The sequence below is a fragment of the Lampetra planeri genome, unplaced genomic scaffold (genome assembly GCF_965212315.1).
Source record: "Lampetra planeri unplaced genomic scaffold, kcLamPlan1.2.h2 scaffold_245, whole genome shotgun sequence".
NCBI lineage: Eukaryota > Metazoa > Chordata > Hyperoartia > Petromyzontiformes > Petromyzontidae > Lampetra > Lampetra planeri.
This window is the reverse complement of record NW_027615074.1, coordinates 16,511-36,969: the sequence shown is the minus strand read 5'-3', so window position 1 is coordinate 36,969 and position 20,459 is coordinate 16,511. Positions and strand designations below refer to the sequence as shown.

Sequence of the window (20,459 nt, the reverse complement as noted above, 5' to 3'; positions counted from 1 at the left end):
ACCGGCGCGGTGACGTCACCGCGCAAGTAACAAATGTTGGTGACGTCCGTCGAAGTGACGTCACGTCGCGTCCGACAAAGTGACGTCATCGCGCGCGGCCCTCAAAGCGCTTAAGGGTGCTATAACGACATAAACTTTTAACTTTAAGGACCTTTCTCGGCGTTCACGGCCTTAGTGCTGCCTGTGTTTGGCCTAACAACGCGAGCGAGAGGTAAGTTGCCTTGAAGAAGTATGTCCCGTATACAGTACTGTACTGTGTGTGTGGCGTGCCGTACGTTGAACTTCTTTCGCACCGTACGTGGCCGACCGTCCTCATCTGAGGTGCAGTGTTGAGTCTGTGGGTAGTGTTGAGTCTATGGGCAGTGTTGAGTCTATGGGTAGTGTTGAGTCTGTGGGTAGTGTTGAGTCTATGGGCAGTGTTGAGTCTATGGGCAGTGTTGAGTCTATGGTGCAGTGTTGAGTCTATGGGTAGTGTTGAGTCTGTGGGTAGTGTTGAGTCTGTGGGTAGTGTTGAGTCTGTGGGTAGTGTTGAGTCTGTGGGCAGTGTTGAGTCTATGGGTTGTGTTGAGTCTGTGGGTAGTGTTGAGTCTGTGGGCAGTGTTGAGTCTGTGGGTAGTGTTGAGTCTGTGGGTAGTGTTGAGTCTGTGGGCAGTGTTGAGTCTATGGGCAGTGTTGAGTCTATGGGCAGTGTTGAGTCTGTGGGCAGTGTTGAGTCTGTGGGGTAGTGTTGAGTCTGTGGGCAGTGTTGAGTCTATGGGCAGTGTTGAGTCTATGGGCAGTGTTGAGTCTATGGGCAGTGTTGAGTCTATGAGTAGTGTTGAGTCTGTGGGCAGTGTTGAGTCTATGGGTTGTGTTGAGTCTGTGGGTAGTGTTGAGTCTGTGGGCAGTGTTGAGTCTGTGGGTAGTGTTGAGTCTGTGGGTAGTGTTGAGTCTGTGGGCAGTGTTGAGTCTATGGGCAGTGTTGAGTCTATGGGCAGTGTTGAGTCTATGAGTAGTGTTGAGTCTGTGGGTAGTGTTGAGTCTGTGGGCAGTGTTGAGTCTATGGGTAGTGTTGAGTCTATGGGTAGTGTTGAGTCTATGGGTAGTGTTGAGTCTATGGGTAGTGTTGAGTCTATGGGCAGTGTTGAGTCTATGGGTAGTGTTGAGTCTATGGTGCAGTGTTGAGTCTATGGGTAGTGTTGAGTCTATGGGTAGTGTTGAGTCTATGTGCAGTGTTGAGTCTATGGGTAGTGTTGAGTCTATGGGTAGTGTTGTGTCTATGGGTAGTGTTGAGTCTATGAGTAGTGTTGAGTCTATGGGCAGTGTTGAGTCTATGGGAAGTGTTGAGTCTATGGGTAGTGTTGAGTCTATGGGTAGTGTTGAGTCTATGGGCAGTGTTGAGTCTATGGGTAGTGTTGAGTCTATGGGTAGTGTTGAGTCTATGGGTAGTGTTGAGTCTATGGGTAGTGTTGAGTCTATGGGTAGTGTTGAGTCTATGGGTAGTGTTGAGTCTATGGGTAGTGTTGAGTCTATGGTGCAGTGTTGGGTCTATGAGTAGTGTTGAGTCTATGGGCAGTGTTGAGTCTATTGGTAGTGTTGAGTCTATGGGTAGTGTTGAGTCTATGGGTAGTGTTGAGTCTATGGGTAGTGTTGAGTCTATGGGCAGTGTTGAGTCTATGGGCAGTGTTGAGTCTATGGGTAGTGTTGAGTCTATGGGTAGTGTTGAGTCTATGGTGCAGTGTTGAGTCTATGGGTAGTGTTGAGTCTATGGTGCAGTGTTGAGTCTATGGTGCAGTGTTGAGTCTATGGTTAGTGTTAGTCTATGGTGCAGTGTTGAGTCTATGGGTAGTGTTGAATCTATGGGTAGTGTTGAGTCTATGGGTAGTGTTGAGTCTATGGTGCAGTGTTGAGTCTATGGGTAGTGTTGAGTCTATGGGCAGTGTTGAGTCTATGGTGCAGTGTTGAGTCTATGGGTAGTGTTAAGTCTATGGTGCAGTGTTGAGTCTATGGGTAGTGTTGAGTCTATGGGTAGTGTTGAGTCTATGGTGCAGTGTTGAGTCTATGGTGCAGTGTTGAGTCTATGGGTAGTGTTGAGTCTATGGGTAGTGTTGAGTCTATGGTGCAGTGTTGAGTCTATGGGTAGTGTTGAGTCTATGGGCAGTGTTGAGTCTATGGTGCAGTGTTGAGTCTATGGGTAGTGTTGAGTCTATGGTGCAGTGTTGAGTCTATGGGTAGTGTTGAGTCTATGGGTAGTGTTGAGTCTATGGTGCAGTGTTGAGTCTATGGTGCAGTGTTGAGTCTATGGGTAGTGTTGAGTCTATGGGTAGTGTTGAGTCTATGGGTAGTGTTGAGTCTATGGTGCAGTGTTGGGTCTATGAGTAGTGTTGAGTCTATGGGCAGTGTTGAGTCTATTGGTAGTGTTGAGTCTATGGGTAGTGTTGAGTCTATGGGTAGTGTTGAGTCTATGGGTAGTGTTGAGTCTATGGGCAGTGTTGAGTCTATGGGCAGTGTTGAGTCTATGGGTAGTGTTGAGTCTATGGGTAGTGTTGAGTCTATGGTGCAGTGTTGAGTCTATGGGTAGTGTTGAGTCTATGGTGCAGTGTTGAGTCTATGGTGCAGTGTTGAGTCTATGGTTAGTGTTAGTCTATGGTGCAGTGTTGAGTCTATGGGTAGTGTTGAATCTATGGGTAGTGTTGAGTCTATGGGTAGTGTTGAGTCTATGGTGCAGTGTTGAGTCTATGGGTAGTGTTGAGTCTATGGGCAGTGTTGAGTCTATGGTGCAGTGTTGAGTCTATGGGTAGTGTTAAGTCTATGGTGCAGTGTTGAGTCTATGGGTAGTGTTGAGTCTATGGGTAGTGTTGAGTCTATGGTGCAGTGTTGAGTCTATGGTGCAGTGTTGAGTCTATGGGTAGTGTTGAGTCTATGGGTAGTGTTGAGTCTATGGTGCAGTGTTGAGTCTATGGGTAGTGTTGAGTCTATGGGCAGTGTTGAGTCTATGGTGCAGTGTTGAGTCTATGGGTAGTGTTGAGTCTATGGTGCAGTGTTGAGTCTATGGGTAGTGTTGAGTCTATGGGTAGTGTTGAGTCTATGGTGCAGTGTTGAGTCTATGGTGCAGTGTTGAGTCTATGGGTAGTGTTGAGTCTCTGGGTAGTGTTGAGTCTCTGGGTAGTGTTGAGTCTATGGGTAGTGTTGAGTCTATGGGTAGTGTTGAGTCTATGGTGCAGTGTTGAGTCTATGGGTAGTGTTGAGTCTCTGGGTAGTGTTGAGTCTATGGGTAGTGTTGAGTCTATGGGCAGTGTTGAGTCTATGGTGCAGTGTTGGGTCTATGGGTAGTGTTGAGTCTATGGGTAGTGTTGAGTCTATGGGCAGTGTTGAGTCTATGGGTAGTGTTGAGTCTATGGGCAGTGTTGAGTCTATGGGCAGTGTTGAGTCTATGGGCAGTGTTGAGTCTATGGGCAGTGTTGAGTCTATGGGTAGTGTTGAGTCTATGGGCAGTGTTGAGTCTATGGGCAGTGTTGAGTCTATGGGGCAGTGTTGAGTCTATGGGTAGTGTTGAGTCTATGGGTAGTGTTGAGTCTATGGGCAGTGCTGAGTCTATGGGGCAGTGTTGAGTCTATGGGCAGTGTTGAGTCTATGGGTAGTGTTGAGTCTATGGGCAGTGTTGAGTCCATGGGCAGTGTTGAGTCTATGGGTAGTGTTGAGTCTATGGGCAGTGTTGAGTCCATGGGCAGTGTTGAGTCTATGGGTAGTGTTGAGTCTATGGGCAGTGTTGAGTCAATGGGCAGTGTTAGTCTATGGGCAGTGTTGAGTCTATGGGCAGTGTTGAGTCTATGGGCAGTGTTGAGTCTATGGGTAGTGTTGAGTCTATGGGCAGTGTTGAGTCAATGGGCAGTGTTAGTCTATGGGCAGTGTTGAGTCTATGGGCAGTGTTGAGTCTATGGGCAGTGTTGAGTCTATGGGCAGTGTTAAAATAATACTGGTAGGAACCACCTGGTTCCACCAGCCCACGGGATTATTGTGTCCGTCCGTCCGTCGTGCATCCAAAAATGGGAGGGTTTGGGCTGGGTGGAGAGGGGAGGGTGGGGAGGGGCTGGGTGGTGAGGGGCTGGTCACCCCGTGGTGCCCTTATAAAACTCAACGTTTAACCTACTCACGCCGGCTTGTGCCCGCCCTCACAGTCGGCCATGTTTGCGGAATACACCACGCCGCTGTTGACCCTGGCCATTGACCGAGCGACCCAACGTTCCTACCAGCTCCCTCCGCAGGAATGTGTTTGTGGGAGACTGGAATGCAATCATTGGGAAGGATATTACCAGCTGGGAACACATCATGCAAAGGTATGGATACAGAGAAATAAATGAAAGAGGCAAGGAACTGCTAGAATTAGCTTCAAAACATGACATGCTCATACGTAATACTAATTTCGAACAAAAATACTACAGCAAATGGACATGGAGAACACCGAATGGAAAACAAACAAAAATAACACTGGTCAACAAAAAAAAACACATTTTTTTTCTGGCCTGGACTTTTGCAGCTGTTTTAGACTCATTTCAGGGTGCTGATTCCAAATCTGATCTCGGATTTGTTCTATCACATCTTTTTATGCTATCGGCATACCCAATTTTCATTGATTTTACCCGAAATTAACTCTGTTACTTATGATTGCAAGTTTTTGCGAGTCAGTGACTGCTTTAGTGTTAAAATATGGTGCTGTATTTTTAGGATAGTGTGTTTATAATATCATTTTATGTAGATATCCACATTTATTTAATATTTTTCTTCTGCAGTTTTTATTGAAAATGCAATATTTGATATCTCAAAAACCTGATGTGATGGACAAAAACTGATGCCAGATTTGGAATCAGCACCCCAAAATTACCTTAAAACCGTTGGAATACCTTATGCCAGAAAAAGGGTGTTGACCAGTGTTATTTATGCCTGGTCTTTGAAACCGATTGGTCCACACCAGAGACAGCTTTCTTTAGAGCCCAGTCTCACCACCAGTGTCTCTCCCCCTGTCTCCCCATGTCCCCCGGTCTCTCCCCGTGTCTCTCCTCCGGCTCCTCGTGTCCCCACGGTCTCACCCTCTGTCTGTCTCCCTGTGTCCCCCGGTCTCTCCCCATGCCTCCTCCCCCCTGCCCCCCCCCGTGTCTCTCCGTGAGTGAGAGAGGGGAGTGAGATGGGTGTGCCGGGGCCTCACCGCGTGGGTCCACTCTCGCCCCGATCTCCACGAGGACACGAGGCTTCACGGCGTGCAGATCCTGGTGGACGGGGACGCGCTCTGCCACCACCTGTACCGAGCGGCGAGGCTCGACCAGAAACACGGGGGCGACTACGCGGGGTGAGGGAGGCACGGGGACACGCGGGAACGACTACGCGGGGTGAGGGAGACACGGGGACACGCGGGAACGACTACGCGGGGTGAGGGAGACACGGGGACACGCGGGGACGACTACGCGGAGTGAGGGAGACACGGGGACACGCGGGAATGACTACGCGGGGTGAGGGAGACACGGGGACACGCGGGGACGACTACGCGGAGTGAGGGAGACGCGGGAACACGCGGGGGCGACTACGCGAGGTGAGGGAGACACGGGGACAAGCGGGAACGACTACGCGGGGTGAGGGAGACGTGCGGGGGGCGACTACGCGGGGTGAGGGAGGCACGGGGACACGCGGGGAACGACTACGCGGGGTGAGGGAGACACGCGGGGGCGACTACGCGGGGTGAGGGAGGCACGGGGACACGCGGGGAACGACTACGCGGGGTGAGGGAGACACGCGGGGGCGACTACGCGGGGTGAGGGAGGCACGGGGACACGCGGGAACGACTACGCGGGGTGAGGGAGACGCGCGGCGGGCGACTACGCGGGGTGAGGGAGGCACGGGGACACAGAGCAGAGGTCGCAAACGGCTTTTGATTCCTTATCCCCCGTACCCGGCCGCACCAGGGTCGCAAACGGGTACCCGTACCCGTACCCGACCGTACCCGTACCCTACCCGTACCCGGCCGGGTACGGGTAGGGTACGGGTATCGGGTACCTGATTGCGACCTCTGGGATGAAGCCATGTTGCAGGCGCGGGTGGGTTGATTCTAGGAACTTGAATTGTGAGAATCGACAAGACGTTGGGAAATGAGTGACAAACGGTGACTCACCAGTGACTCACGGCCTACCCGTACCCGGCCGCACCAGAGTCGCAAACGGGTACCGGGTATCGGGTAGGGTACGGGTATCGGGTACCCGGTTGCGACCTCTGACACAGAGACACGCTCCGGGGGTCGTCGACCAGTCGCGTTCAAACCGGGTCCGTGCGTCTCCTTAGCGGCGTGCCCATGTTGTCCCCGCGGCAGGCTGGCGGCGGAGGTGCGTGCGTGGGTGCGTGCGCTGCGCGCGTGCCGCGTGGAGCCGCTGATGGTGCTGGACGGGGCCTCGGCGCCCAGGAAGAGGGCGACCCACGTGACGCGGGCGCACGATCGCATCGCCAACGCCCTGTCCCTCGCGAGAGGGGCCAGCCGGTACCTGCGGACGCACCTACACACACGCTTACACAACAACAACAACAGGCGCCATTCACCACTAAGTGGCGGTGACGTCACCACGGAGCCCGTGCCAGGCCAGGTGCACTTTGAGGCCACACGGAGTGTCGAGGGCTCGCTGGCAGGAGGTCACGGAACAGACCCAGGTGCCATTGGTTGACTATTTGAGATGACTGGTACATGCACCAGCTGTGCCCTCCCCCTACCGTGCCAACTCGCTGCATTTTAGCTACCCGGTGCTTCGCTCGTTGTTGCTGGAGGGCGACTGTCTCCAACTACCCAGTAGCGAGCCTCCTTCACAGAGGTCCACTCAGCTCCAGATTCTCTTGTACCACATCACTCCGTCTCTTCGCTAGCCCGTGCCACTCACCCACCCACCCATCACTCCATCTCTTCTCTAGCCCGTGCCACTCGCCCACCCACTCACCCATCACTCCGTCTCTTCCCTCACCCGTGCCACTCACCCACCCACTCACCCATCATCCCGTCTCTTCGCTAGCCCGTGCCACTCACCCACTCACCCACCCATCACTCCATCTCTTCTCTCGACCGTACCACTCACCCACCCACTCACCCATCACTCCATCTCTTCTCTCGACCGTACCACTCACCCACCCACTCACACATCACTCCGTCTCTTCTCTAGCCCGTGCCACTCGCCCACCCACTCACACATCACTCCATCTCTTCTCTCGACCGTGCCACTCACCCACTCACCCACCCATCACTCCATCTCTTCTCTAGCCCGTGCCACTCACCCACCCACTCACCCATCACTCCATCTCTTCTCTCGACCGTACCACTCACCCACCCACTCACACATCACTCCGTCTCTTCTCTAGCCCGTGCCACTCGCCCACCCACTCACCCATCATCCCATCCCGTCTCTTCTCTAGCCCGTGCCACTCGCCCACCCACTCACCCATCATCCCATCCCGTCTCTTCGCTAGCCTTTGCCACAGACGTTTACCCCTCTCGCCTTTTCTCCTCTTCCCCGCTCCCCTCCTGCTCGGCCCCCTCCTGCTCCCCCCCCCTCCCCCTCCTGCTCCCCCCCCTCTCCCCTCCTGCTCCCCCCCCTCCCGCTCCGGCCCCCTCCCCGTGGTGTTCCCCAGTGGCGAGGCGGGTGCCGCTGCTGCTGCGCGAGGTGTTTGAGCAGGCCGTGCGAGCGTGCGCGGTGCCCTGCGTCGTGTGCCTTGCCGAGGCCGACCGGCCCGCCGGCGCCCTGGCCCGCCGCCTGCGCTGCCCCCTGCTCAGCGCCGACAGCGACTTCTACCTGGCGCCGCTGCCCTCGGGCTTCCTGCACCTGCAGCACCTGGACTGGCGCCAGCCGCTGCCCGTAGAGGAGGGGGAGGGGGAGGGGAGGGCGGCGGACGATGAGAAGGATGAGGAGGAGGAGAGGCAGCAGGGGAAGCGGCCGGAACGACAAGGGAAGAAGCAAAAGCACCAGAAGCGCCAGAAGCATCAGCGGACAAAGCAGCAGCAGCAGCTGCAGCAGGTGGAGCAACAAAAGCAGGCAGAGCAACTGCTGCAGCAGCAACAGCAGCAGCAACAACAGCAGCATCAGGAGCAGCAGCAGGAGCAGCAGCAACAGCAGCAACAGCAGCAACAGCAACAACAGCAGCAACAGCAACAACAGCAGCATCAGGAGCAGCAGCAGCAGCAACAGCAGCCGTGCCGTGCATTCCTGCCCATCCGTTTGTTCCGACAGGTGTGGATCTACGCGGCGTGGAGGTGATCGGCTGTGCCTGTGCCGATGGGCTCAGTGAGAGGTTGAGACGCAGCTTGAGTTGTGTGTGTACGGCGCGTGTGGCTTTCATTGTTTGTGGCACATGCTGGGTGCGGGCAATAAGATCTTGCTGGACTATGCGGTGACGGAACAGCGGTTGCGGGCCCGTGTCCTTGACACCAGGACCTACCGTGGTGCCTGATCCACCAGAGGTCGCAAACGGGTTTTGATTCCTTACCCGTACTGGTACCCGGCCGCACCAGGGTCACAAACGGGTACCCGTACCTGGCCGTACCCGTACCTTACCCGTACCCAGCCAGGTATCGGGTAGGGTACGGGTATCGGGTACCCGATTGCGACCTCTGGGATGAAGCCATGTTGCAGGCGCGGGTGGGTTGATTCTAGGAACTTGAATTGTGAGAAGAGACAAGACGTTGGGAAATGAGTGACAAACGGTGACTCACCAGTGACTCACGGCCTACCCGTACCCGTACCCGGCCGCACCAGGGTCGCAAACGGGTACCCGTACCCGGCCGGGTACAGGTAGCCGGGTATCGGGTAGGGTACGGGTATCGGGTACCCGGTTGCGACCTCTGCGTGACGCTCTACGCGGCGCTTTATCCGCAGGAGCGTCTCCGTGCCGCGTTCTCCGATCTCCACCCGTCGCTGCTGCCGCTGGTGCCACTACTGGTGGGGAATGACCACACAGACCCAGTGTCCGTCCGGGGCCTCAAGAGCAAGGCCTTCACAGGTGCCCCCCCCCCCAACTCTCTCGAACTCAAACCACGCGGCTTCTGTGTTGCCACCGTCACTCTGAAACCCTCCCCTCTCATCGAAAAATCTCTTTATAAACCGAATAAAGCCTCCAGTAAACCACGCGGCTTCTGTGTGTGTCCACCCTCACTCTGAACCCCTCCCCTGTCATCTATAGATCTCTTTATAAACCAACTCAAGCCTCCAGTAAACCACGTGGCTTCTGTGTGTGGCCACCGTCACTCTGAAACCCTCCCCTCTCATCGAAAGATCTCTCTCTAAACCAAATAAAGCCTCCAGTAAACCACGTGGCTTCTATGTGTGTCCACCATCACTCTGAACCCCTCCCCTCTCCCCCGTCGCCACCCACTGTGAAGGCAGACGCCGCTCCATGCGCAGCTCACTTCTTTCCTCGAGCCTTCCCTACTTCCCCTCCCCACCCGCTCACATCACCCACTCCACTCATCCCCCAACATTAAACTATTAGAACTATATTTTATCAAGATCCGCTGAGTTATATAGCGACCTGGCCACCACAAATGAAGGTTCAACGAAGTTGGCTTATCATCATCACGTGGACATTTTAGAGCGGCCAAATACTCTAAACGCGCGTCGATTCTAAATGTGGAGGACAAAAACCGCGGGGCGAGAGATCCGCAAACTCCAAACATACAGCAGCAGCAGGCGTCAGCTTCGCGATCCAACCCACGACATCCTGTACACCAGGCGAGGTAGTTGACATCTCCTAGCCACCATGGTGATGATGATGAGAGAGACGCAGACTCCAAATATACAGCAGCAGGCGTCAGCTTCGCGATCCAACCCACGACATCCTGTACACCAGGCGAGGTAGTTGACATCTCCTAGCCACCATGGTGATGATGATGAGAGAGACGCAGACTCCAAATATACAGCAGCAGCAGGCGTCAGGGTCGGGATCGAACCCACGACCTCCAATCGTGTAGCCCAGGGGTGTCCAAACTTTTTGCAAAGAGGGCCACATTTGATAAAGTGAAGATGCCCGGGGGCCAATAGTTCCATCTGACTTTTTTTTTAACCACAAAAGTTACGTGACAATACACGCTGTTATAAAACAATTTTCATTGTCACAAATACCTTTATTTTTCAAATGACAATGTAACCAAATATAAGCCACTCAGGCAGACGCGAACAACTCTTAAAACGCAATTCTGCCTTTCATTCAGTCAGATAACATTGAACAAACTGTATAGATCTTCTTGGTTCTTTCGGTAAAGTCACGTAGAAGGGAAGTAATAAAATAATAAAAATAAAACATAATAAAATAATTCTCACGACATTTCGGCCACAACGCAAGCAGCCGTCCTCAGGTGAAGACCAGGTCTGTCGGGGAGACAGCGTTTGAATGAAACAGCACACGAGCGTTGTGGCCGAAACGTCGTGAGAATTATTTTATTATGTTTTATTTTTATTATTTCATTACTTCCCTTCTACGTGACTTTACCGAAAGAACCAAGAAGATGAATCCCTGCAGTCACGAAAGCTTTAAATCGAAACTGTATAGAACACCTTAAATTTCCATGAGTTTTATGATGTATTTATTCTGACAGAGCTGGCGAGCCATAACTGACACGTTATAAGACCGAAGCTGCGGGCCGTATGAAATCTGACCGCGGGCCGTGATTGCCCCACGCGCCGGACTTTCGACATGCCTGGTGTAGCCTGACCCGTGCACTGAGGTGGGGCAGGGGGTCGTGGCTCTAACAGGAAGTGGGCGTGGTCTCTACAGGAAGGGGCGTGGCGGCAGGAAGGGTGGCGGCCGCCCTCGATTGGCTGGCGGCGTTTGCGAGCGGGGAGGAGGCGCTGGCGGTGATCGTCGCTGGCGCCAAGGCGGGCGAGCGAGCGGCGGTCAAGCGCAACCACGAGCTCCTCGCACAGGTGAGGCACCCCACCTCCTTGTCACGCACCTGGGGGCGGGGGTGGTCAGACGTTTGTGACGATGTGTGACGAGGGGGGGGGGGGGTGTTTGAGAAATGTGACGTCACGTAAAAATGCGCGACTTTAAATAAATATAGACAACACGTTCTGCTTAATTAAATAGACGTTTTAATAAATGTTTTCTCCTACAACATCAGAGTGCAGCACCACATTGAATACGCACTACAATGACAATAGTTTAAAGCGATTTGAAGCATGTTTTATTTTCAAAATGTAAATATGGTTTGTGACGTCATATTTGAGGGGGGGTCTGACTTTTTGTGGCGCCGTGTGACGAGGGGTGGGGGGGGTCAAAAATCGTCCACAATTGCGTGACGTCATTTATGGATGGCCCCTAAACCGTGAACTTCTCCCTCCGCCCGCCCTATTCGCCTTAAAGTAAAACTAAACTTCGATTTAAAGCTTTCGTGACTGCAGGGATTCTTGGTTCTTTCGGTAAAGTCACGTAGAAGCGAAATAATAAAATAAAAATAATAAAAATTATTCTCACGACGTTTCGATCGCAACACAAGCAATCATCATCAGGTGTGAAAACCACAGGCCGTGAGTCACTGGTGAGTCACCGTTTGTCACTCATTTCCCAACGTCTTGTCTCTTCTCACAATTCAAGTTCCTAGAATCAACCCACCCGCGCCTGCAACGTGGCTTCATCCCAGAGGTCGCAATCAGGTACCCGATACCCGTACCCTACGCGTACCCGGCCGGGTACGGGTAGGGTACTGGTATGGCCGGGTACGGGTACGGGTACCCGTTTGCGACCCTGGTGCGGCCGGGTACGGGTACGGGGGATAAGGAATCAAAAGCCGTTTGCGACCTCTGGTCGAGCGTTGATCACGACGGTGAGTTGTGGTGACGCAGTCTCTCCTCTCCTGGCACAGGACTATTCGGACGGTGACGTTGATCTCCAGCGATTTGAGGAATTGCTCTCGGGACCCGAACACAACCTCCCAGAGCAACCGCCACCACAACCACCAGCACTACCGTCACCAACGCTACCACTACAACCAACACCACCAGCGGCACCACCACCACCACGGCCGCGGCGGGCGGCGAGTGACGGTGCGGCTCCGTCCCTGCCGGCCTGGGTGGACGCGGCCTTGCGGAGCGGCCATCTCTGCCCGACCATCGTGGACGCCTACACCCAGAGATGCGTGTTCATGCGCGTGCAGGTGAGGGCGAGCGGGTGAGGGGCGAGCGGGTGAGGGGGCGAGCGGGTGAGGGGCGAGCGGGTGAGGGGCGAGCGGGTGAGGGCGAGCGGGTGAGGGCGAGCGAACGGGTGAGCGGGTAGGTAGGTTTGTGAGTTGATGGGTGGGTGAGTGACTGAATGAGTGAATGAGCAGGTGGGTAAGTGGGTAGGTAGGCGGGTGGGTGAGTGAACGAGAGGGTGGGTGGGTTAGTGAGAGTTGGGTGGATGGGTAGGGTGGGTGGGTGAGCGATGTGAGCGACGGACCGGGCGTGCGAGTTGATGGGTGGGTAAGTGGGTGAGCGGGCGGGTGGGTGGGTGAGCGAGCCAGCGAGCAGGCGGGTAGGTAGGTGAGTGAGCAAGCGAGCGGGTGGGTAAGTGGGTAGGTGGGTAGGTGGGCGAACGAGAGGGTGGGTGAGTTAGTGAGGGTTGGGTGGATCGGTAGGTGGGTGAGTGAGCGAGTGAGCGACGGACCGGGCGTGCGAGTTGATGGATAGGTAAGTGGGTGAGCGGGCGGGTGGGTGGGTAAGTGAGCCAGCGAGCGGGCGGGTAAGTGAGTGAGTAAGGAAGCGAGTGGTTGGTTGGGTGGGTGAGTGGTGTGAGTGGAGTGAGTGGCGTGGATAAATGCTTGAGTGGGTTACCCCAACCCTGGTTGGTCCACGTACAATGCGGTTAAGACCACTGCCACCACCACCGCCACCACCGCCACCACCACAGGTGGAGGATGAGTCGCTGGCAAGCGCGCACCGCGGCTCCTCGCTGCGCGTGCGTCGCGCGACGTACGGCCTGCTGCTGGCCCCGGCCCCCGGTGGCGAGGGGGGAGACGGTGGGCGGCAGCAGCAGGAGCAGCAGCAGCAGCAGGAGCAGCAGCAGCAGGAGGAGGAGGAGGAGGCGAGTTCGACTCCCGTGCAGGTGACAGAGTTGGACCGGGACGGGCGCTCGCTGCGCCGCTTTGCCGTGGAAGTGCTGCCCCCTCGCCGCCTGGGGGCCCCGCGGCTCTCCATCCACACCGTGCACCACGTGAGACCCCCCCCTCCACCCCACGTGAGACCCCCCCCCTCCACCCCACGTGACCCCCCCCCTCCACCCCACATGACCCCCCCCCCACCCCACGTGAGACCCCCCTCTCCACCCCACGTGACCCCCCCCTCCACCCCACGTGACCCCCCCCCTCCACCCCACATGACCCCCCCCCCACCCCACGTGAGACCCCCCTCTCCACCCAACGTGACCCCCCCCTCCACCCCACATGACCCCCCCCTCCACCCCACATGACCCCCCCCTCCACCCCACGTGACCCCCCCCCCACCCCACATGACCCCCCCCCACCCCACGTGAGACCCCCCTCTCCACCCCACGTGACCCCCCCCTCCACCCCACATGACCCCCCCCTCCACCCCACGTGAGACCCCCCTCTCCACCCCACGTGACCCCCCCCCTCCACCCCACATGACCCCCCCTCCACCCCACGTGACCCCCCCCTCCACCCCACGTGACCCCCCTCTCCACCCCACATGACCCCCCCCTCCACCCCACATGACCCCCCTCTCCACCCCACGTGACCCCCCCCCACCCCACGTGACCCCTCCCTCCACCCCACGTGAGACCCCCCTCCACCCCACGTGACCCCCCCCCTCCACCCCACGTGAGACCCCCCTCTCCACCCCACGTGACCCCCCCCTCCACCCCACGTGACCCCCCCCTCCACCCCACGTGACCCCCCCCTCCACCCCACGTGAGACCCCCCTCTCCACCCCACGTGACCCCCCCCTCCACCCCACATGACCCCCCCTCCACCCCACGTGACCCCCCCCCTCCACCCCACGTGACCCCCCTCTCCACCCCACGTGACCCCCCCCTCCACCCCACGTGACCCCTCCCTCCACCCCACGTGAGACCCCCCCTCCACCCCACATGACCCCCCCCCCACCCCACGTGACCCCCCCCCTCCACCCCACGTGACTCCTCCCTCCACCCCACGTGAGACCCCCCCTCCACCCCACGTGACCCCCCCCCTCCACCCCACATGACCCCCCCTCCACCCCACGTGAGACCCCCCTCCCCTCCCCCCCCATGAACCGAGTGACCCCGAGTTCGATTCTCGCTCTCACGGCGAGCACGAGTGATGAATACCTGAACCGGACCTGGGCCACCCCTAGGTCGACTCGGCCATAAAATAAGCATCTCATGCGCCGTGTAGACAACAGCGCCGGGGGTCGTGGCGCTGGCACTTGCCCCCACCGGCCACGTGTGGGCTACACGGGGGACCTTTGTCTTTTCAGACCCCCCACTCGGAGCGTCTCTCCTTCCTGCTGAGGGCTTTGGGCGTGGAGTGGGGGGCCCTGGAGCGCGTGCCCCCCACTCTGCGGCTCGCCGTCGCGTCCATCCAGCAGTGGATGGAGCCCGACCCCGAGGGCAGAGCGGCACGAGCGCACGGGCGGGCGGCCACACACGTCGCTCAGGCGCTACTCCTACACCTCGTGTGTGCGCACCTCGGCGGTGAGTGGGTGGGTGGGTGGGTGGGTGAGTGGGTCGGTGGGTGGGTGGGTGAGTGGGTCGGTGGGTGGGTCGGTGGGTGGGTGGGTGGGTGAGTGGGTCGGTGGGTGGGTGGGTGAGTGGGTCGGTGGGTGGGTCGGTGGGTCGGTGGGTGGGTGGGTGAGTGGGTGGGTGAGTGGGTGGGTGAGTGTGGGTGAGTGAGTGGGTGGGTCGGTGGGTGGGTGGGTGAGTGGGTGGGTGGGTGAGTGGGTGGGTGAGTGAGTGGGTGGGTCGGTGGGTGGGTGGGTGAGTGTGGGTGAGTGTGTGGGCACCTCGGCGGTGAGTGGGTGGGTGGGTGAGTCGGTGGGTGGGTGGGTGGGTGAGTGAGTGGGTCAGTGGGTGGGTGGGTGGGTGAGTGGGTGAGTGGGTGAGTGGGTGGGTCAGTGGGTGAGTGGGTCGGTGGGTGGGTCGGTGGGTGGGTGGGTGAGTGGGTCGGTGGGTGGGTGGGTGAGTGGGTCGGTGGGTGGGTCGGTGGGTGGGTGGGTGAGTGGGTGGGTGAGTGGGTGGGTGAGTGTGGGTGAGTGAGTGGGTGGGTCAGTGGGTGGGTGGGTGAGTGGGTGGGTGGGTGGGTGAGTGAGTGGGTGGGTCGGTGGGTGGGTGGGTGAGTGTGGGTGAGTGTGTGGGCACCTCGGCGGTGAGTGGGTGGGTGGGTGAGTCGGTGGGTGGGTGGGTGGGTGAGTGAGTGGGTCAGTGGGTGGGTGGGTGGGTGAGTGGGTGAGTGGGTCAGTGGGTGAGTGGGTCGGTGGGTGGGTGGGTGAGTGGGTCGGTGGGTGGGTGGGTGAGTGGGTCGGTGGGTGGGTCGGTGGGTGGGTGGGTGGGTGAGTGGGTCGGTGGGTGGGTGGGTGAGTGGGTCGGTGGGTGGGTCGGTGGGTGGGTGGGTGAGTGGGTGGGTGAGTGGGTGGGTGGGTGAGTGGGTGGGTGAGTGTGGGTGAGTGAGTGGGTGGGTGGGTGAGTGGGTGGGTGAGTGGGTGGGTGGGTGGGTGAGTGAGTGGGTGGGTCGGTGGGTGGGTGGGTGAGTGTGGGTGAGTGTGTGGGCACCTCGGCGGTGAGTGGGTGGGTGGGTGAGTCGGTGGGTGGGTGGGTAGGTGAGTGAGTGGGTCAGTGGGTGGGTGGGTGGGTGAGTGGGTGAGTGGGTGAGTGGGTGAGTGGGTGGGTCAGTGGTTGAGTGGGTCGGTGGGTGGGTGGGTGAGTGGGTCGGTGGGTGAGTGGGTCGGTGGGTGGGTCGGTGGGTGGGTGGGTGGGTGGGTGAGTGGGTCGGTGGGTGGGTGGGTGGGGTGAGTGGGTCGGTGGGTTGGTCGGTGGGTGGGTGGGTGAGTGGGTGGGTGAGTGGGTGGGTGAGTGGGTGGGTGAGTGTGGGTGAGTGAGTGGGTGGGTCGGTGAGTGGGTGGGTGGGTGGGGTGAGTGAGTGGGTGGGTCGGTGGGTGGGTGGGTGAGTGTGGGTGAGTGTGTGGGCACCTCGGCGGTGAGTGGGTGGGTGGGTGAGTCGGTGGGTGGGTGGGTGGGTGAGTGAGTGGGTCGGTGGGTGGGTGGGTGAGTGGGTGAGTGGGTGGGTCAGTGGGTGAGTGGGTCGGTGGGTGGGTGGGTGGGTGAGTGGGTCGGTGGGTGGGTGGGTGAGTGGGTCGGTGGGTGGGTCGGTGGGTGGGTGGGTGGGTGAGTGGGTCGGTGGGTGGGTGGGTGAGTGGGTCGGTGGGTGGGTGAGTGGGTCGGTGGGTGGGTGAGTGGGTGGATGCATGAGTGGGTGGGTGGCTGAGCGCGTGGGTGAGTGGCTGAGCGGGTTGGTAAGTGAGTGAATGTCGTGACGAGTTCTCCCCCCCCCCCCCCCCCGTGTCGCCGCTGAGCAGGCGAGGCGATGCGGGCCTTGCTGGCCGCGGTGAGCCTGCCCTGCCCGCTGGCGCGCGTCGCCCCGCGCACGGCCCACGCGCTGGCGCACTGGCAGAGCTGCTTGCACGCCGCGCTCTGCCTCAACCAGGCGCTCATGCTTCCCCTGCCCGAGCCAGAGCTCAGCAGGTCGGTGCCCGCCACTCGCACGGGGGATTGTTGGTCGTTGTAGAGTTGTCCAACCCCCTACCGACACCACCCACCCCCATTGACACCACCCACCCCCATTGACACCACCCACCCCTACCGACACCACCCACCCCTACGGACACCACCCACCCCTACGGACACCACCCACCCCCATGTAGTGAGTCTATGGGTGTCTGTGTGATGAGTCTGTGGTCTCTGTGTGATTCTATGAATCTATGGGTCTCTGTGTTGTGAGTCTATGGGTGTCTGTGTGTGGTGAGTCTATGGGTCTCTGTGTGATGAGTCTATGGGTCTCTGTGTGATGAGTCTATGGGTCTCTGTGTGATGAGTCTATGGGTCTCTGTGTGTGGTGAGTCTATGGGTCTCTGTGTGATGAGTCTATGGGTGTCTGTGTGTGGTGAGTCTATGGGTCTCTGTGTGGTGAGTCTATGGGTCTCTGTGTGATGAGTCTATGGGTCTCTGTGTGGTGAGTCTGTGGGTGTCTGTGTGTGGTGAGTCTATGGGTCTCTGTGTGATGAGTCTATGGGTCTCTGTGTGGTGAGTCTGTGGGTGTCTGTGTGTGGTGAGTCTATGGGTCTCTGTGTGATGAGTCTATGGGTCTCTGTGTGATGAGTCTATGGGTCTCTGTGTGATGAGTCTATGGGTCTCTGTGTGTGGTGAGTCTATGGGTCTCTGTGTGATGAGTCTATGGGTGTCTGTGTGTGGTGAGTCTATGGGTCTCTGTGTGGTGAGTCTATGGGTCTCTGTGTGATGAGTCTATGGGTCTCTGTGTGGTGAGTCTGTGGGTGTCTGTGTGTGGTGAGTCTATGGGTCTCTGTGTGATGAGTCTATGGGTCTCTGTGTGGTGAGTCTGTGGGTGTCTGTGTGTGGTGAGTCTATGGGTCTCTGTGTGATGAGTCTATGGGTCTCTGTGTGATGAGTCTATGGGTCTCTGTGTGATGAGTCTATGGGTCTCTGTGTGTGGTGAGTCTATGGGTCTCTGTGTGATGAGTCTATGGGTGTCTGTGTGTGGTGAGTCTATGGGTCTCTGTGTGGTGAGTCTATGGGTCTCTGTGTGATGAGTCTATGGGTCTCTGTGTGGTGAGTCTGTGGGTGTCTGTGTGTGGTGAGTCTATGGGTCTCTGTGTGATGAGTCTATGGGTCTCTGTGTGGTGAGTCTGTGGGTGTCTGTGTGTGGTGAGTCTATGGGTCTCTGTGTGATGAGTCTATGGGTCTCTGTGTGATGAGTCTATGGGTCTCTGTGTGATGAGTCTATGGGTCTCTGTGTGGTGAGTCTGTGGGTGTCTGTGTGTGGTGAGTCTATGGGTCTCTGTGTGGTGAGTCTATGGGTCTCTGTGTGATGAGTCTATGGGTCTCTGTGTGGTGAGTCTATGGGTGTCTGTGTGTGTTGAGTCTATGGGTCTCTGTGTGATGAGTCTATGGGTCTCTGTGTGGTGAGTCTATGGGTTTCTTTGTGGTGAGTCTATGGATCTCTGTACGATTCTATGGGTCTGTGGCTCTGTGTGAGTGAGTCTATGGCTCTCTGTGTGAGTGAGTCTATGGGTCTCTGTGTGGTGAGTCTATGGATCTTTGTATGCTTCTATGGGTCTGTGGGTCTCTGTGTGGTGAGTCTATGGGTCTCTGTGTGATGAGTCTATGGGTCTCTGTGTGGTGAGTCTATGGGTCTCTGTGTGATGAGTCTATGGGTCTCTGTGTGGTGAGTCTGTGGGTGTCTGTGTGTGGTGAGTCTATGGGTGTCTGTGTGTGGTGAGTCTATGGGTCTCTGTGTGATGAGTCTATGGGTCTCTGTGTGGTGAGTCTGTGGGTGTCTGTGTGGTGAGTCTACGGGTCTCTGTGTGAGTGAGTATATGGCTCTCTGTGTGATGAGTCTACGGGTCTCTGTGTGAGTGAGTCTATGGGTCTCTGTGTGGTGAGTCTATGGATCTCTGTATGATTCTATGGGTCTGTGGGTCTCTGAGTGGTGAGTCTTTGGCTCTCTGTGTGAGCCTAAGTATCGCAGCAGCAGCAGCAGACGGAGCCCGGCTGCGGCGTGTGCCGTGTGCGCTCCGCAGGCTCTATCACGGCCCGCTCCTGCACGCCGTCTCCGACGCGCTCAACTCCGGCGGCGGCCTCACCCCGGCGGGCATCCTAGCGGGCTCCCAGGACGCCCTTGCCCTTCACGGTGTCCTCACGGAGGCCCTTGCAGGGGTCCTCGCACCGGGGCCCCCCGCAACGGGGCCCCCCGCTCAGGAGCGACAGCGGAAAGGGGGGCGTCCGAAGAGACGCCCGGCGCCGCGGCCGGTTAAAGAGACGGACGCTCGGATGAACGGAAATCGATTTGCGGCGCTGGGATGTGTGGGCGTGGGCGAGTGATTGGAAGTGCACGTAGCCTGGCACGAGCGCCGTAGTGACGTCACCGCCACTTAGGGGTGAACCGGTGGTTGTTGTGGTTGTTGAGTGGTGGAACGAATGTGGGGTGGGTGGAATGAATGTGTGGGTTGGTGGGTTGATGGGTGAGCTATTGAATGTGTGGGTGAGTGAAAGAATGAATTTGTGGGCGGGTCAATGTGTGGGTGGGTGAGTCAATGAATGAGTGGGTGGGTGGGTTGGTGGGTGAGCTATTTAATGTGTGGGTGAGTGAAATAATGAATTTGTGGGTGGGTCAATGTGTGGGTGGGTGAGTCAATGAATGAGTTGGTGGGTGGGTGGGTTGGTGGGTGAGTGATTGAATGTGTGGATGGGTGGGTTGGTGGGTGAGTGATTGAATGTGTGGGTGGGTGGGTTGGTGGGTGAGTGATTGAATGTGTGGGTGGGTGGGTTGGTGGGTGAGTGATTGAATGTGTGGGTGGGTGGGTGATTGAATGTGTGGGTGTAACAACAGCCCCCCTATAGGCAGCTGTCTCTGTGCAGCCCAAGGTGATCTAGCACCTCGCTCGGACGTTCACCTGCAGCCAGTCGTGGCTAGTGATTGCTATGCGAAGTGATTTGTGGGTAATTTTTTAAATATATATTTTTGAACTTCGAACCGAGATTGATGATGTTTGTGATATTTTTTTTAATTTTAGTTGTGGGAGGGAATTGGCAGAACTTGGAGACCACTCCTTGCAGAACAGGGGGAGATCACGAAAACTCCACTCACTCTGTAAACAGGGGGAGATCATACAAACTCGACTCAATCTGTAGAACAGGGGGAGATCACGAAAACTCCACTCACTCTGTTAACAGGGGGAGATCATACAAACTCGACTCAATCTGTAGAACAGGGGGAGATCACGAACACTCCACTCACTCTGTAAACAGGGGGAGATCATACAAACTCCACTCAATCTGTAGAACAGGGGGAGATCACGAAAACTCAACTCACTCTGTAAACAGGGGGAGATCATACAAACTCCACTCAATCTGTAGAACAGGGAGAGATCACGAAAACTCCACTCACTCACTTTGTAGAACAGGGGGAGATCATGAAAACTCCACTCTGTAGAACAGGAGGAGATCATACAAACTCCGCTCACTCTGTAGAACAGGGGGAGATCACGAAAACTCAACTCACTCACTGTAGAACATGGGGAGATCATACAAACTCCACTCACTCACTCTCTGCATAACAGGGGTAGGGAGAACACACAAACTCCACGCTACAAAGCGCCTGAGTCAGGAATCGAACCGAGGTCCCCGCTGCGCCACCACCGCCAGTCAGGATGACCGACTTGGTCACTCCGCTGGCGGGGACCGAACGCGCATCCCCAGCCAGGCGC

The 20,459-nt window shown here is 57.2% G+C and overlaps 1 protein-coding gene across 1 annotated transcript; it reads left to right on the top strand.

Moving 5' to 3' along the window:
* The first annotated feature begins 47 nt into the window (after positions 1-47).
* Positions 48-19,732, top strand: ASTE1 (asteroid structure-specific endonuclease 1). The gene is made up of 12 exons (XM_078623419.1): positions 48-211; positions 4,158-4,316; positions 5,149-5,323; positions 6,335-6,505; positions 7,640-8,228; positions 8,874-8,997; positions 10,768-10,916; positions 11,855-12,145; positions 12,877-13,179; positions 14,442-14,658; positions 16,536-16,701; positions 18,774-19,732. The coding sequence occupies exons 2-12, from the start codon at positions 4,247-4,249 to the stop codon at positions 19,072-19,074; spliced, it is 2,556 nt and encodes an 851-aa protein (XP_078479545.1). The 5' UTR covers positions 48-211; positions 4,158-4,246; the 3' UTR covers positions 19,075-19,732.
* Positions 19,733-20,459: the final 727 nt, after the last annotated feature.

Coding starts and splice junctions, on each gene's coding strand:
- ASTE1 (XM_078623419.1), top strand. CDS start 4,247: ATGTGTTTGTGGGAGACTGGAATGCAATCATTGGGAAGGATATTACCA. Junction 8,998..10,767: donor CAAGAGCAAGGCCTTCACAG/GTGCCCCCCCCC, acceptor TGGTCTCTACAG/GAAGGGGCGTGGCGGCAGGA. Junction 14,659..16,535: donor CGTGTGTGCGCACCTCGGCG/GTGAGTGGGTGG, acceptor GCCGCTGAGCAG/GCGAGGCGATGCGGGCCTTG.